Source organism: Salarias fasciatus, chromosome 16, assembly GCF_902148845.1.
Source record: "Salarias fasciatus chromosome 16, fSalaFa1.1, whole genome shotgun sequence".
Classification (NCBI taxonomy): Eukaryota; Metazoa; Chordata; class Actinopteri; order Blenniiformes; family Blenniidae; genus Salarias; species Salarias fasciatus.
In genome coordinates this window covers 28,795,044-28,810,398 of record NC_043760.1, presented here as the reverse complement: position 1 = coordinate 28,810,398, position 15,355 = coordinate 28,795,044, and the positions used below count along the sequence as shown (strand labels likewise).

Genomic DNA, 15,355 nt, shown 5'->3' with positions numbered 1-15,355 from the left:
TACACACTTTTCCAGGGTTTTTCATTCCAGTATGCTGATCCTGTGATTTATAAACAATAATGCAGGGTGATTTTTATTATCTCTCTAGTAGGGTTGTCCTCAGATAGTCGACGATTCGACGATTCGTTCGGAGGGGCCTGATTCGACTACCAATCACGCAGTCGAAGCATCGAAAAAATGTGATTATTAAACGAGGACCATTCCATTCCAGCTGTATGGGGGTGCTGAATGACTGATTTTACATAGAATTGCTTGGTTTTTTTCCCCAAATAAACATGATATAAAGCCTATTTGATATACATGTTAGCCTATCAAATATACTGTGGAAAAATTTACTTACCTTGTAGTTTTATTCAATATTCTATCTATTTAGTGTCTGTGAATCAACCACCATGGTGAGTGGCACAATCCCATTTTGCGCAGAGCTCCGTCACAGAGCAGCATCTCTGTGGTGATTTAGCTTAACTTTAAAAGTCTTACAATGTCGGAAAAAAACAGAACTTCAGACCAAGTCAAAGATGATCCAAAAAAAGTCAAATGCAAATTGTGTTCTTTCATATCACTCCACAACAACATGGCTTTCCACATTAAACGGGTAAGTAGCCAGATAATTGGGCTAATAAAAGACGGTTCTGTTACTCAATTCTCATTTTTAATGCTGACTTTTATTTCGTTTAATTGTAATATTTTAGGTTATTATTATATTATTATTTTTATTTATCTAAAAGGCTAATTCTATTTAATTTAGTGTTTGTTTTTGCATGGATGTTGCGCTGCGAAATGGACCAACACAGTGCAATTAAGCCTTTCATTTAATTGGAGCAGATAATGTGAGAAACTGTTTAGCCAAAAAATGTGAGCTTATCTGCAGAGATTATAGATACAAATAAATGACATGCTTTAGCCCGTTTGTTAGAAGTGGGTTTGGTTCTGGTCATTTGAACTATACTTCATTTGTTTGATGTTTAGAGTTATGACACTTTGTTCCAGTCTGTGTTTCAGTGTGTAGGAAAAAAATAAGTGTTGTTTTACCTGCCTGCGCTGTTTTTTTTTTTTTTTTGTTTGTTTTTTTTAATTATTTGTATTTTTTATTATTATTAGTGCAATCAGGGCCGGCTGTGGGTATAGGCGCCCCGACGCTCCGTGTGCTGTGTGAGCACCGCTCTGCATTGTGCTGCGCTGCTCCGACTCCCCATGTAGGCACGCTCTGCAGCGCCCCCCCCCCCTCCCCACCCCCCCCCAACCCCCCCACCCCCCTTCCCCCGCTCCGCCAAACAAGATGATAGATTCAACTATCAGTCGACTATTGGCAGAATCGGACGAATCAGATTCGACTATGGAAATTCTTAGTCGGGGACACCTCTACTCTCTACCAAATATTTGCTATATTCTTCGTCATTTATATTTCTTTGATAATTTCATTTCCTCATCTATCTGTCAGCAGAATGGACTCTGCTGTCCAACCACAACATGAAGGAGGATAAAGTGTCTTTCCATATTTTTCCCATGAACCCCGATTGTCGGAGAAAGTGGGCAAACGCTGTGAAGAGAGTGGAACCGGACGGCTCGGAGTGGACACCAACCCATACAACAATCCTTTGTGGTGAACACCTCCTCAGCGGTAAGAATCGTTTTTTGAGCATGACAAAATCTGATATTTTGCTTCCAACATGTTTTTGACTTAGCGCCAGCGCTTTGTTGTCGGTTTCTGGAGTTAGTAGTTCTGTAACTCCGTCAAAGTTTGTTGGTTTAGAGAAATTCTAGATCATCAACACTGGTTTCGGGAATCCCCTTCATAAAGCGTAAACGAAAGAGCGAGTACGAGACGCATCACTCTTATCTTCAAATTCTCTGAAGATCTTGACGCAAATGACTTCAAAACTGCACACATACTTTCACATAGTTAGTAATCTACCATACAGCTGCTGAAACATGCCAAGATATGAATAACGGATTAGTCTGACTGTAGGAACTATGTATTATCATCTAGCCTCATTTATTCCATTGCTTTCTGTTTTCAGGGAGACCCAGCAGGGATCCTACACATCCTGACTTCATTCCCTCCATCTTCAAGCAAACTGACCCCAAGTCATCAGAGTCAGAACTCCAGAGATTTGCTGCTGCCAAAAAGAGAAAACATCTCATCCCAACACCAAGCCTGTCCAAACAGAGGGTACTCCAAGACGACCTTCATTCACCACCGACAGTTAACCTTCACACACGGACAGCAGTACCTCGCCCCTCGTCACTTGAGCTCAGCAGAGTTGACAAAATAATGATTTCCTGTGCAGTTTTTGTCAGCCTTGGTGACAGCATTGTGTACCAGGAGTAAAAGCATGTTGCTGTAACATTGTGCTGATGAATTTAGGTCATTTATATGCTTATCCTTATGTCTGAATTCTTGCTTGTGTTGTGCGTCGCTTTGGACAAAAGCGTCTGCTAAATGAAATTGTAGAATTGTAGAATTATATAATTAGGGTAGACATTCTGCTCTGTTGAACATATTTTTTTTTTAATGTCATTGAAATAAAACAGAAAACTTGAAAACGTAGGTCGGCATACAAGGGCACTGGAAAGCTCCCATTGCTGACTATCTGACCATGCAGCGCTGTCTCACCAGATACACTAAAGGTCTCAGTTGTTCATGCACTGGAAGAACTTCATGCTCGTGGTCTGAGAGTGGTGTCCATGACAATGGATGGGCATGCATTGAACATCAGCATGTGCAACCAACTCGACTGTGAGCTCAAGGGAAACCCCCACGAACCCCTGAAGACCTCTTTTGCACATCCAGAGATTGGAGAGAGAGTGTTTGTCATGATGGACGCCTGCCATATGCTGAAGCTGGCCCATAACATGTTACAGGTAAATGCTGATTATGCTAACTTATCTACTTTTTATTTTGCAATATATTGTTGTCATGTTTCCATTTAGATAATTACGACTGTATGTGATTCTTCACATTTTATCTGTGTATTTTGTGTGAGCTGTGGATCATGAAAATTGTGATTGTGATTCTGAAGGCCTATAGCCCAATCATGAGCACCACTGGTCCCGTCAGCTGGAAGTACATCGTTCATCTCAGTGAGGTTCAGACAAAGGAGGGACTACATGCTGCAAACAAGATCACGCAGAAGCATGTTCACTTGGACAACCAGAAGATGAAGGTGTCCCTGGCTGCACAGACTTTGAGTCGCTCAGTAACAGTTGCTCTCCGCACACTGAGGGACCTGGGATACTCACAGTTTAAACACTGTGACGCAACAGCTGAATTCATTGAGGGAGTATGATGGGATGTCCTTCAGGCTGTAGAGGGACTAGAGTCAGTTCCAGAACATAATGAAATTACAGTTTTTCACGATTGTCAACACACGTTTCTCAATACAATAACTGCTTTTGTTACACCCCTGTGAAGGGGGATAATAAAGTGAACACACAGACACGCTGTTTCCTCAGTCACATCCCGTGTATTAATGAATTCCTCAAAATTAAACATTGCCAGAAAAATAACATTGTACTGTTAACAGAAAATATCATTTATAAACACATGAAACACATTTCCCCATCAATCACATATTATTCAAATGCTCAACATTGCACAGTAAAACTACAAATATGGCTCAGAAATAATGCTATTTACGCCACCATGCAGTAAAAGGAACAACAATGAGTGTCACATCCACTTTCATTTAACTCTTCCTTCACTCTTAAAGTCACTACAGACATCAGTGTTTTACTCCACATGTCTTTCTTAACAAACAGAAAACACATATGATCTGACAAATGCATCATCATTATCATTTCTCACCTGTGAAGGGGGATAATAAAGTGAACACACAGACACGCTGTTTCCTCAGTCACATCCCGTGTATTAATGGATGGACGGAAGCAGCGCGTTTCCCTCCACAGGGCTCAGGCATGAGTAATCAAAACCTGATCAAAACAATTCTCACAGAAATAAACTTGTAGAAGCAAAAACACTGCAGAAAACATTATCAAATAAAACACAAATACATATTTCAAAACAATATCAGATATTAATCATGTTTAACACACAGATTAACCCTCTTTGGCTCAACACCGGCTGTCTGCCTGGGAGACCAAAGCAATGGATAACAGATAATTTGATCAACTACTATGAATTTCACTTTAGATATTTTTTTAACCTTTCATGAATTGTTATTTTTAACCAAATACTTTCATGAATTAAGACATTCTGTCCCTTAGTATTTTAACATATTCACAGCATTTTAACAGAACTCATATTACATTACACAAATTCACATTTGTTTTTAACAGCATTTTAACATAACTTATCACACCATTACACTTTCTCAATACTGCACACACAAAATTGAAAACTGTACACACAAAACGCTAAACCTGACACTCCCTTTGCAAGAAGACTCTTGCCATCAAATCTCTACATTGTTTCACAAAATGGAACCCATGTTTTCATTTGCTACACACAGTCGCATTTTCCAATGACACATACCATTCATTGAGCACACACAACTAAGCTTTTGCTGCACACTACCAAGCATTTACAGCACATTGTAGTGCAAAACTGAAAACACAAAGCCTTTCTCAACTCTGTTCTCCGGCAGTAGAGTCCGAACGTGCAGTATAAAGGCACCTTCCTAGCATGGTCTGCCCTCTGGTAGTGACACAAATATACAGCCGCCCAACAGTAGAAAGCAGCCGAAATCTCCATCTCTGTAGAAAATGCATGTTAAAACCAAAAAACGGATTTGCATAATAATGATAATAATAATAATAATAATAATAATAATAATAATAATAATGATAATAATAATAATAATAATAAAACATGTCACAAACACATGAGCAGTTCATCAGCCCACCTGTCGGGTTCAAAAAAACTTTGATTGTGCAGAAACCCGCCCAATCTGGCAACACAGAGCCTCCGGTCATGGAGCTTTGTTTTGCATATAATGTTGTTTGTTATATATTCTACCAGAAGAATAAGAAAAAACAATGTTAAGGCAAAAACACGACACAGATTTTATTTTGAAATCACTCATTTCGGAGCACGTATCTACTGTCCTTCTGCTACTCCACTTACTTCTGTTTAGGTTGACACAGCAGGGCTCCGGAGTGAGGATCCTTGCTGAAAGTTTCCGGTCCGCGGCTGTGCAGCGGGGCCAGAGCGGACCGCAGCCGCGCCGTGGCTGCTGGAGCCCTGCGGCGCTCCGCGCATGGCACGCCATCACGCACGCAGCGGAGCCGATCAGCGGAGGAACCGCCAAGACAAACAGTTCCTTGGAATCGAGTCACCGGGAACCGGTTCCAGCTCTAAAAACGAATCGATTCCGGCGTGACGTCATCACATCTCCTTGACATCAAAGCAGGCCCGTTTGAAATGAACGCCACACACTTTTTCCAGTCAAAACCAGCGAGAGACCAGCGAGAGACCAGCGCGCAGCAGTTCATCCGATCATATGATCCGTGATTTTTGCAGTATTTCCAATTCTAGCTCAGTTATGCATCCTTGGTAAGCAGTTCTGTTTCATTTTTCACTTTTTTTGAAGATGGTGCAGGTAAAAACAGGAGAGATGTCCTGCTGTTAACCTGTGCTAGTTACGTTACTCCTACTGCATAATTATTTAAATCTGCTAATGTGGGTTCTTTTACAAGGTTTATTTCAAAATGTGTGATTAAGAAAAGACAGATTTAAGTAATGATTTATCAATTAATGACTCATTAGTCTGAGTTCACGTTACTACAGCTTTTTAATGGTGATTAAAACAAAGAATAATGCATTTTGCTGTAAGACAGTAAACCAGGTAGAGTTTCTTTGTTCCCTCAAGTCAAACATTTGTACTTCATACTATCTCAAGCATTATAGCTGACAGAAGCTGTAGCTTGAGAGGAAAATCACAGTTAGAGGTTACATGACAATATCACATGATAACAGTGATATTGATTCTGAGTTCTGGTGAGAATGGAGGTCTCTGAATCTTGACTTAAATGTTCATATGGTTTTCAGGATGAGGAAGACTCAGCAGTTTGGTCCAAGACCACCTCCCAGGCCTCAGCCGCCAAACCGCGGGGTCTCCAGCACCATGGAGCCCAGCAGCAAGGCTCCGCCCACAGGGAGAGACATCAGCCTGACCAAGAGTCTGGCGAGGTTCATGGCAGCTGCTGATGTCTATGAGGACCGCCTGACCACGATGACCAAGTAAGAAAAACACTTTTCAAGGGATTTTCTTTGATATATTGAAAAGCACAAAGTATTGACTGCATGGACCTTTGGTGAGCAAACGTTTGAAACGGTGTGTTTCATTTCCAGGAAGAAGGTGGCCGAGTCTCTGGGGTCCCTCTTCACTGAGTGGCTGGATGAGATGTGTGTCGAGATGGTAAGAGAATGTTCTTTGTGTTAAAATGAGCCCAGAAATGGAACAGAACTCTTGCTTCAGTGACAGCACTTTCTAATTGTAATGCTTTTTTCAGAATGTGGAGGAATCCATCAGGCGCAGCGCTGGAGGCAAGCTCATCCCCGTGGGCTCACAGCTGCTCGGTGCAGAGGTGAAAGGTAACGGAGCTGATGTTTTTTCAACCTTTCTTTCAGCTCAGTGCAGCAGTGTTTCCTGAATCTGGCCTCATTTCAATGTGTGCTGTTTCCCCAGGCTCTGACATCGACGCCGTCTGTGTGGGACCCTGCTTCGTCCAGAGGCACCACTTCTTCTCCTCCTTCTGCCACAAGCTGGCCGCAAACAAAGAGGTCACCGACATGCTGGTGAGTAGCGTCTCTCATGGCAGACGAGACATTCTGGACATGAAAAACAGGTGTAAAAAGTGTTTTATTGTGAAAGAGTGACTAATTGAACCTTGTTTTGTTCAGACCTTCGAAAAGACGGTCGTCCCGGTCGTGAAGCTGACCTATAAAGGAGAGAAGGTAACTATCCAAACACCACCAGCACACTGTGGCAGTCACCTTTGTGTTTGTTCTCACGTTCTCACTTCATTTGTTTTTGTTTCCGTAGATGGACTTGGTCTACGTCCAGTACCCGGAGGACAGCGTCCCGGAGGCGGTGGACCTCATGGACGACGGTCTGGTGAGGGGTCTGGATCCACGCTGTGTGCGGAGTTTGAACGGTGAGCATCAGAGTGCAGAGATAGAGCGCTCTCTGAAACACCCTGGACTGGTTCCCTGCTGGTCTCTGTTGACACCAGCTGATTCTCAGTGTTATTAATGTCACTGTGTGTTTTTCCCTCCAGGCTACAGAGACAGCGTACAGATCCTGAGGTGTGTCCCCAACGTGTACGTCTTCCGCACCGTGTTGAGGGTCATCAAGGTCTGGGCCAAAAGTGAGTAAAGCCCACTCAAACATCCCAAAGCCAGCTGGTGACGGGGGAGACTGAACATCCTGAGCATCATGTCCTCCGTCCTCCTCGCTGCCCGTCACATTCACACCCAAGATTCAGTCTGACACCTTTGCTGCTGTTTAATCTTTGTTCTGCTTTTCCTCCAGAGCGCCAGATTTACTCCAACAGGCTGGGCTTCCTGGGCGGTATCTCATGGGCCATCTTGGTCGCCAGGGTTTGCCAGCTCTACCCCAACGCCACCGTGGCGGCCCTGGTGACCCATTTCTTCAGGCTGTACAGCACGTGGTGAGTTAATCCTCTGTTTCCTGTCACTGGAGGAAACAGCTGGAATGTGTAGAGATCGTAGCAGAGCTGAGTTTCCACTGCTTGCTGAAAGTAGCAGATGATCATCAGAGCCTCATTTGTTTGTGTGTTTCAGGGACTGGAACAACCCGGTGCGCCTGAGAAATGAGAACAGGGAGTTCCCTTCCTGGGATTCCCAGGTAAGAAACATGAGCTTTCTTTCTGTACAAACAGTCGATGCAAAAAGCAGCATCATGATCCAGCAGGAAGAGGAATGCAACGCTTCTCTGTTGATTTCTCTGTTGGTGAAACCATGATGATACGTTCTACCCTGTGTTTTCAGGCTCCCTGGAGCGACCGCTTCCCCCTGATGCCCATAATGACCCCAGCGTTCCCCCAGCAGAACTCCACCTTTAACATGGCCAAGTCAAACATGGCCGTCATCACCCAGGAGTTTGTTCGAGGTATGAAGTCTCTTTTCTGCTCCGTGGTTGAATCGCGTGTTGAATCAGATGATGAAGCTGATCAGACGCCGGTGACTCTGCTGCTACCAAACCTTCAGGGATGTGATTCTTGGAAGCCAGAGATGTGTTTTGTCCTAAAGCTGTTTCTCTCCCCTCCACAGGCTGGAGCATCACTGAGGCCATCTACAGCGGAAGAGCTGAGTGGGCCAGACTCTTCCAGATGGAGGACCTCGAGCGGAAGTACCAGTACGTATTGATGGCTGGAATGTCAGCCCAACACTCACATGTGCTCTTATTCTGAGTGGACAGCCCTTGAAGCTGTTCTTCTGGTTGGTGTCAGTGCCATGGACTAGAAGTGTCCACTTCTCTGAATAAGGCCAATGCTTTATGACTGTAGAATTCAAATATGACTCCTGTTGAGAAAACGTTTCTCTCTCTCTCCTTAAAGGCATTACGTTGAGTTGGACGTCTCGTACACGTCCGAGAGTCAGGCTCTGCGATGGTGAGTAAACCAAAAACAGTCTTCAAATCTTTGGCATGGCCAGGAACAGTATGTTTCTGTGACTTGTCACTGGTCTTGATGTAGAAACAGAGCTGGATTCTGGTTTGCAGCTCCAGTGGCGTTGTGCTCTTTCTAAAGTTCTTGTCTTTTTTTGGCAGGGTGGGCTTAGTGGAGGCCAAACTCCGGATTCTGGTGGGATATCTGGATAAGGACTGGCAGATCTCCCTGGTCCGTACCATCCCAGAGCCCTCTCCAGGTCCCCAGAATCTCCACAACAGGTAAGGATGTGCAATTCTGAGGAAGACTTCATTTTTCTGTTGTGTTGTGTGTTGTTGTCTGGGCTCACGAGTGTTCGTGTTTTTGTGTGTGGTTCAGAGAGGAGAAGAGCACCAGGTGGAGGCTGGGACTGCTGCTCAACCAGGAAGTCCTGAGACGGCCGCTGGACATCACCGCTGTGCTGCACAGGTTCACTGAATATGGTCAGTATGTTTTGGATCAGGAAGAAATCAGTCTCTTTGACTTACTCTGAATGATTGTATTCACTTGTTGGATGTGATGTTGTTGCAGTGTACATGTTCGCCAGGAAGTGTGGCATCCTGGAGGACGGAATGAGGCTCTCCGCCTCAGTGACCAGCAGGGGGCAGCAGGTGTGCCGTCCTGCAGCCCAGAAGAGAAGACTCGGGGAGGAATCTTTGAATGTGGCAAAGAAGGCCAAAGTGGACACGGTTTGTAGACCCATCTAGCATTTCCTGATGACTTGATATTTGAATGTTCTCATGTGGACATCCTGGATGTCTGGCTCTCCAGTCTGAACAGTAACAGTCTTGGTGCTGCTGTAACATGCCTGCTCCCTCACCTTGTCTCCTACAGCCTCCAGGCAGAGACGCCAGAGCTGCTGTTCACCCTAGAGTCAGTCCTGGGGAGGGACCGTCTGGCTGTGTCTCCTCCATCAAGAGACCCCGGAGTCCTGAGCTTCAGGCACCGGCGGCCAAAATCCCGCGACGTGAGCCGGTAAGTTCAACTGGGACGGAAGGTGTGTTTGGCTCATATCAGAGATCTGACTGATTATTCTGTCTGGTATTTTTCTTTTCAGACTCCTGATGTGGAGCGGCTGGACTCGAGGGAAAAGCCAGTCCAGCCCAGACGCGTCTTCAAGCTGAGACGCCCCAGGTACCATACACACCCCTTCAGACCCTGATGCCACCGTCATGCTACGTGGCAGATTTGTAAATCTTAAGTTTTGGCGTGAAAACTGACTTCACTGTGTTTCTCTCATTGCAGTTTTAATTGAGCGACTGAGCTTCCTGCTGCAGGGGGGGCAGCGGACTCCTTGAGGGGGAGGAGTCTGAGGAGCCTCTGCAGGTGAGGCCGAGGAGGAGACGGAGCCACGCTTCCTGTCTCAGTGAAGCTGCCGGGCTTCCTCCACTGCTGCTCAGGAACATGACCACAACCAGGGCCACAGGTAGGATTTCTGAACTGGGGGACCAAGCTCTCAGCAAATTTTGGGCTTTAACAAATTCTGAAGCTGTTACTTTTGGCCTACGGGCCTATGGGAAAGAGGTTTTCACTAAAAAGCCCCCGGAGGGAATCATATTTCCCACTGGCCAAAGAATAATAGGAAAAAGGCCGACCCAACGATTCAAACACATAAAACCCGCAAGACAATAGAAAAGAAACAAAAATGAAGGGAGAAAAGAAAAAAAAAAGAAAATGGACACAACAATAACAGAGATGTTAAACAATACAGCCAAACAAAACAACAAACAATTACCACAGTGTAGATGTCAACAATAAACACAAAAAACAAAAAACAAAAAAACAAAATTTGGCCTGGCAGCCTGACGTGGACCCGGGGTCACTCGTCGGTCCGGTCCAGGAGAACGGCCGAAGCACGTAGAACCAGGATAAAATACTGGTGTGTAATGTCGAGGCTAAAAAAAAAAAAAAAAAAAACAGCAGCTCTGGAGGGAGCAGCGGCCGGCGTTTACATCACGGCTCTAAGCCTGCAAATAACATTAAAATCAGTAATCTGCAGTGCAATATTGATGAGCATACACATATGCATATTTGCAAAACCCTCCCTTTGTCCCTCTGCAGGAGCCGTACTTTGCTGCTACGTCATCAACATGCGACACTTCACGTGTTGGTCGCTGCTGAAGCTGCGTGAGTCCCGGGTTTGAGCTCAGGTAAGTCGTCTGTTCTGCGGGATTTCTGTGGATTCCCTCCGTCGGTGGAAGGTTCCGGTCCCTGAGCTTCTTCCGGTCTCTCTGCTCTCGAACCGTCTGCGTTTGTTTCTGTGTTGAAATCCCACTTTGAAGTGACCGACCGTCTGAGTCCTCTGGTGGAAGGAAATCTGAGTCTCTGGACCAAACCGTCTGTTTTGTTTGAACTGTTCAGTCTGGAGAGAGGCCGCAGCGGGAGTCCTTCTCTTTAGTGTTTCCTCCTGACAGTTGCTTCGTGTCCGCAGCAGCGCTGTTTCCTCCCTGTTAGAGAATCCTCACCTGCCTGCAGCTTGTTTCAGGAGAACATTGTTGAGTTGTCTGTGTTCTGATTCTCACAGACAAATCTCTCCAAATCCAAACTATTTCTCTTCTTACTTCGTATCCTGTCCATGATTTAAACACGTTGGTGTGTGTGTGTGTGTGTGTGCGTTCTCAGTGAAATGTTTTTTTGTAAATTGCACATATACAGATTATTCCAGGATTAGTGAGATACGCATAAATAAACCATTAAATGTTTTCTTGGTCAGTTTTCTTGATCAGTATTAGTTGTTTTTTGTGTTTTCTGTGACCAGAAATAAGCTATTCATTCAAAAGAGGACTAAACGAAGTCAGATCAGAGATGAAATAAAATAAATCGGATGTTATTGATGTGTTTCTGGATTCTGTCCTGCTCCAGCTCCAGCTCCAGCTCCAGACGCCATGAGCGACAGTGACGATGACGGCGTTCCCACCCTGTCTGCTCACACTCTGGCCGCCCTGCAGGAGTTTTACAGCGAGACCAGGACCGGTCTGGACCGCAGCGTCCAACCGTCAGACCAGTTCGCGGTGGGAGCGGTGGAGGAGGACTGGGTGAGTTTTCTGGATTGAAGGACATCGTTCTGGCGCTGGTGGAGACGAAGTGGGCAGACGCCGAGGCTGGAACCCACAGTAATGTCGATGAACAGCGACCGCTATGAGCAGGATTTCAAAAGGAAGAAGAACTGATGGTTTTGCTCTGATCAAGTCTCTGAAGCTCCCTGTGCCGCTGTGTCTGCTCCTCCAGAGGATGAGCCAGTTCTGGTACAGCGACGAGACGGCGGCCCGGTTGGCCGAGGAGGTCGTCCGAGAGGCTGGAGAGGGAGGCAGGTAAAGAGACGCAGCTCCACCAGCCAGCAGGGGGCAGCAGGGAGCGGTCTGTTCTTTAATGACCACTGAAGGAGTGTGTGTGTGTCCTGACAGTGTGTGTTTCCTCCCAGGATCGCGTGTGTGAGCGCGCCCAGCGTGTACCAGAAGCTGAAGCAGGGAGTCGTCGGCGGCTCGGACCGAGTGTCGGCCGTGGTGCTGGAGTACGACCGCCGCTTCGCCGCCTACGGCGAGGACTTCGTGTACTACGACTACAACCAGCCGCTGTCCCTCCCGGCCGTCGTGGCGCCGCGGAGCTTCGACGTGGTTCTGGCCGATCCGCCTTACCTGTCCGAGGAGTGTCTGAGCAAAGTGGCTGAAACCATCAAGTACCTGAGCAAAGGCAAGGTGCTGCTGTGCACAGGTACCCGACAACCCAGAGGCCGGACCGGAGCGGGGAGGAGGGAAAAGCCCGCTCGGCGCTCACCTCTTTGTCTTTTGACTCCCACAGGAGCCATCATGGAGAAGCTGGCCGGAGAGCTCCTGGGTGTGACGATGTGCAGCTTTCTGCCCAAACACAACAGAAACCTGTCCAATGAGTTCCGCTGCTTCGTCAACTACCCGTCCCGCCTGTCCTGAGGAGCTCGCCGCTGCCGGAGGACGCTTTATTTACTCATGTCAGCCGACAGGAAGGCCTCGGCTCACCAAGTTCACTCAGAGGTTTCAACATGGAGACCAGAGTGAGGAGCTCCAGCGGGTCTTTTTTTTAAAGCCTGTTTTTAATTGGCCCGCAGAACTTATCGAGTGATTCACTCTTAACTTCACGCCAGCAGATTTAAACGCTCTGCTGGTTTTTCTGGATGTGACGAACGTTTCCTGACAGAGCGACTCCATCTGAGCACAAAGACAGAACAATCAACCTGGTTCTTCCAACTCCACAGGCTCAGGTCTGGGCTCTGTGTCTGCCAGTAGGTGGCAGCGTCGATACATGAATCAGACTCAGTTTGACCGACCAGGACTCTGAAAAGTGTTAACTTTTATCCAACACATGAAGACTTTTTATTAACTCTGGTTCAGTAATTCCCGGGGCAGATGGAATGAATTCACATTTTACTGTGTTCCAACACCGTATATCTCCTTCCACTGAAAGGAAATAGTTTATTTTTCTCCAAACAAATCTCTGTAAAACTGAATTTCTCTGTTCAGTAAGAAATGTGCTTTAAATGTAGATATTTCACACATGGTGAACTTTTCAGTTGTTTATGTGGACTCAACACTTGTCATTTTTGATGTTTCGTACTGGAGGAACTGTGTGTGAATCCAGCGAAAGATGTGACAAATAAAGTTTTCTTTTATCCTGAAGTCTTGGTCTGCTGTGGTCTCTGTAAAGTCCCACTAAAGTCTGGTCAAATCCATTCTGTAGAAACTACAGCTGATAAAGTGACTTTTAATCAATCCACTGGTTTTAGAAATGTCTCCTGTGAAAGCTGAAACCCTCCCAAATGTTTAATATACTAAAATAAAATTTGCTTCACTGAAGAAAGATTGATCATTTAATGAACACGACGCATCAGGACAGATCTTCATGTTCAGGGACAGTTGGTCCAGTTCCATCATTTTCACCACTTTATTTCATGTCGGTGCTGAATCCTGACGAACCGTGTCTTCCTGACCAAACAGCTTCAGACAGTTTCATAATAAAGGAAAAATGACTTTCATCCTCTCACAACCCATGAAACCAACCCTGTACTGATTTGTGGAACTTGGATCCGGAGCTCAGCAGTTTAACCTCAAGCCTGTTTTTGGGCTGTGGAAGGAAACAAACAGGAAGAACATGCAGATCCTCCAAGCAGCATGTTGTATTCCAGTCCTTCACGTCCGGAGAAGGCGGGCGGAGCGGCGCTGGAGCAGGGCTTCATACTTTCTTCCCCCCGGACAGAAGCCTCCCGGCCTTGGGCGGCGCCCGGTCCAGGCTCTGGTTGGCGGCCCGGCCGTCCGGGTCCTTCTCCAGCCGCGGCACGCAGGTGCACCCCACCGGGATGGAGACGTAGACCTCGGCGTAGGAGTGTCGGCCCCCGGCGCAGGAGCCGGTCCTCCTCAGGACGACGGAGGGAGCGAAGACCGGCGTGCTGCGGAGCCGCCGGCGGTCCTCGCCGTGCGGCCCGGCCAGGCAGCCCTGGCACAGGCAGTAGGCCTCCGGGATGTAGCGGGGGTACCGGGCCGGGTCGTAGGAGATCCTGGAACCACACATTTATCCTCATCATAATCCTGAACTTCACACTTCTTCCAGTCAGACTGGAGACCCGTTTACACGACGACGTTTCAAGAGAAAACTTGGGGGCTGCAGGGGGTCTGGCGCCTCCTGCAGGGACCTGCGGGGATCTGCAGGTGACACTCACCTGTAGGCCCAAGGGGAGATGCTGAGCAGGTTGACGGGCAGGCGGGCCTTGCCGTCGGCCGCGTCTCGTGCCGCCGTCGGGCAGGTCAGGTTGAGTTTGTCCCGCGGCTCCAGCTGCAGCGCGTGGTGAAAGGCGCTCATCACGCCCACCGAGAGGCGCCCGAACATCTGCTCCAGGATCTCCTCCGGCAGGTCCAGGCAGGACCGGGTCCTGGGGACCTTCTTGCGGACGCGCACCGCTTCTGCCGGCAGGCTGTGCAGCATCAGAGCCACGTGCAGCAGCAGCAGGAGGAGGAGGGTGATCTGATGTGGCATCGCTGCGCCGCTGTGCCAAACTGCGCAATGTAGCGCACAGCGTTCGGTCTGTTCTCCTCTCAAAAGTCGCTGCAGAGAATAAAGCACGTCTCCTTAATAATCTGGACGCTTCAGCGTCGCGTTATAATCCAGAAAACTGCGTCCTGTCAGTCCAGCAGCGCGCAGAAGGTCCAGTGTCCGGACGATGGAACCGAGCCGCGGGCGCGCTGCCAGGTGAACCGCGGGAACATGTTGGTGCCACACGTCCACTGTCCTCTCCAGGGACAATAATCCTCTCAGAATCAGAAAATGTTATTTCCTGTCTTGTAGCGGCCAGTGGTGCTTTCTCTCCCGCGCGTTTTAATTGTTTGTTGCGTAAAATCCGGCGGATTCGTGCGCGCTTTACGCAGACGTCTGAACATGAACCACACTGGCGCTCTGAGAGATCTGGTCCTGTCTTCATCCTCCCACCCCTCTCTTCATCCTCCCACCCCTCTCCTCATCCTCCCAGCTCCTGACGTGCGTGCGGGTCCACCCTGTTGGCACAGGGTTCTCTGGTTCTGGATCCTGGCTTCACACCAGACTCTCTGCAGTCAGCACAGAGAAAAGCGTCACTTCAGCTCTGGTTTCATAGAGAAACTATCAAGTCGAGTTAACAAAACAAACACAAATCACATGTCACTGCTATTATTAGTACATTTCTTTTCAGTGACCCCACTGCGGATCCACGCCATTACATCTT

General features: G+C 47.2%; 2 protein-coding genes across 4 annotated transcripts; one reads left to right on the top strand and one right to left on the bottom strand.

The window, feature by feature from the left end:
* The first annotated feature begins 9,920 nt into the window (after positions 1-9,920).
* Positions 9,921-13,275, top strand: LOC115403234 (EEF1A lysine methyltransferase 1-like). 3 transcript variants are annotated; one of them, XM_030112085.1, is made up of 6 exons: positions 9,921-10,060; positions 10,696-10,784; positions 11,509-11,669; positions 11,863-11,945; positions 12,056-12,345; positions 12,433-13,275. In XM_030112085.1, exons 3-6 carry the CDS (start codon positions 11,520-11,522, stop codon positions 12,558-12,560), a joined length of 651 nt encoding a protein of 216 aa, XP_029967945.1. In that variant the 5' UTR covers positions 9,921-10,060; positions 10,696-10,784; positions 11,509-11,519; the 3' UTR covers positions 12,561-13,275. The 3 variants fall into 3 exon arrangements, with proteins under 3 accessions (XP_029967945.1, XP_029967943.1, XP_029967944.1); XM_030112083.1 differs by having other exon boundaries at positions 11,503-11,669; XM_030112084.1 differs by having other exon boundaries at positions 11,497-11,669.
* A 342-nt stretch (positions 13,276-13,617) lies between these two features.
* Positions 13,618-14,991, bottom strand: LOC115403354 (interleukin-17D-like). The gene is made up of 2 exons (XM_030112220.1): positions 14,321-14,991; positions 13,618-14,158 (listed from the first exon to the last, which is right to left on the bottom strand). Exons 1-2 carry the CDS (start codon positions 14,632-14,634, stop codon positions 13,837-13,839), a joined length of 636 nt encoding a protein of 211 aa, XP_029968080.1. The 5' UTR covers positions 14,635-14,991; the 3' UTR covers positions 13,618-13,836.
* Between the last annotated feature and the right edge of the window lie 364 nt (positions 14,992-15,355).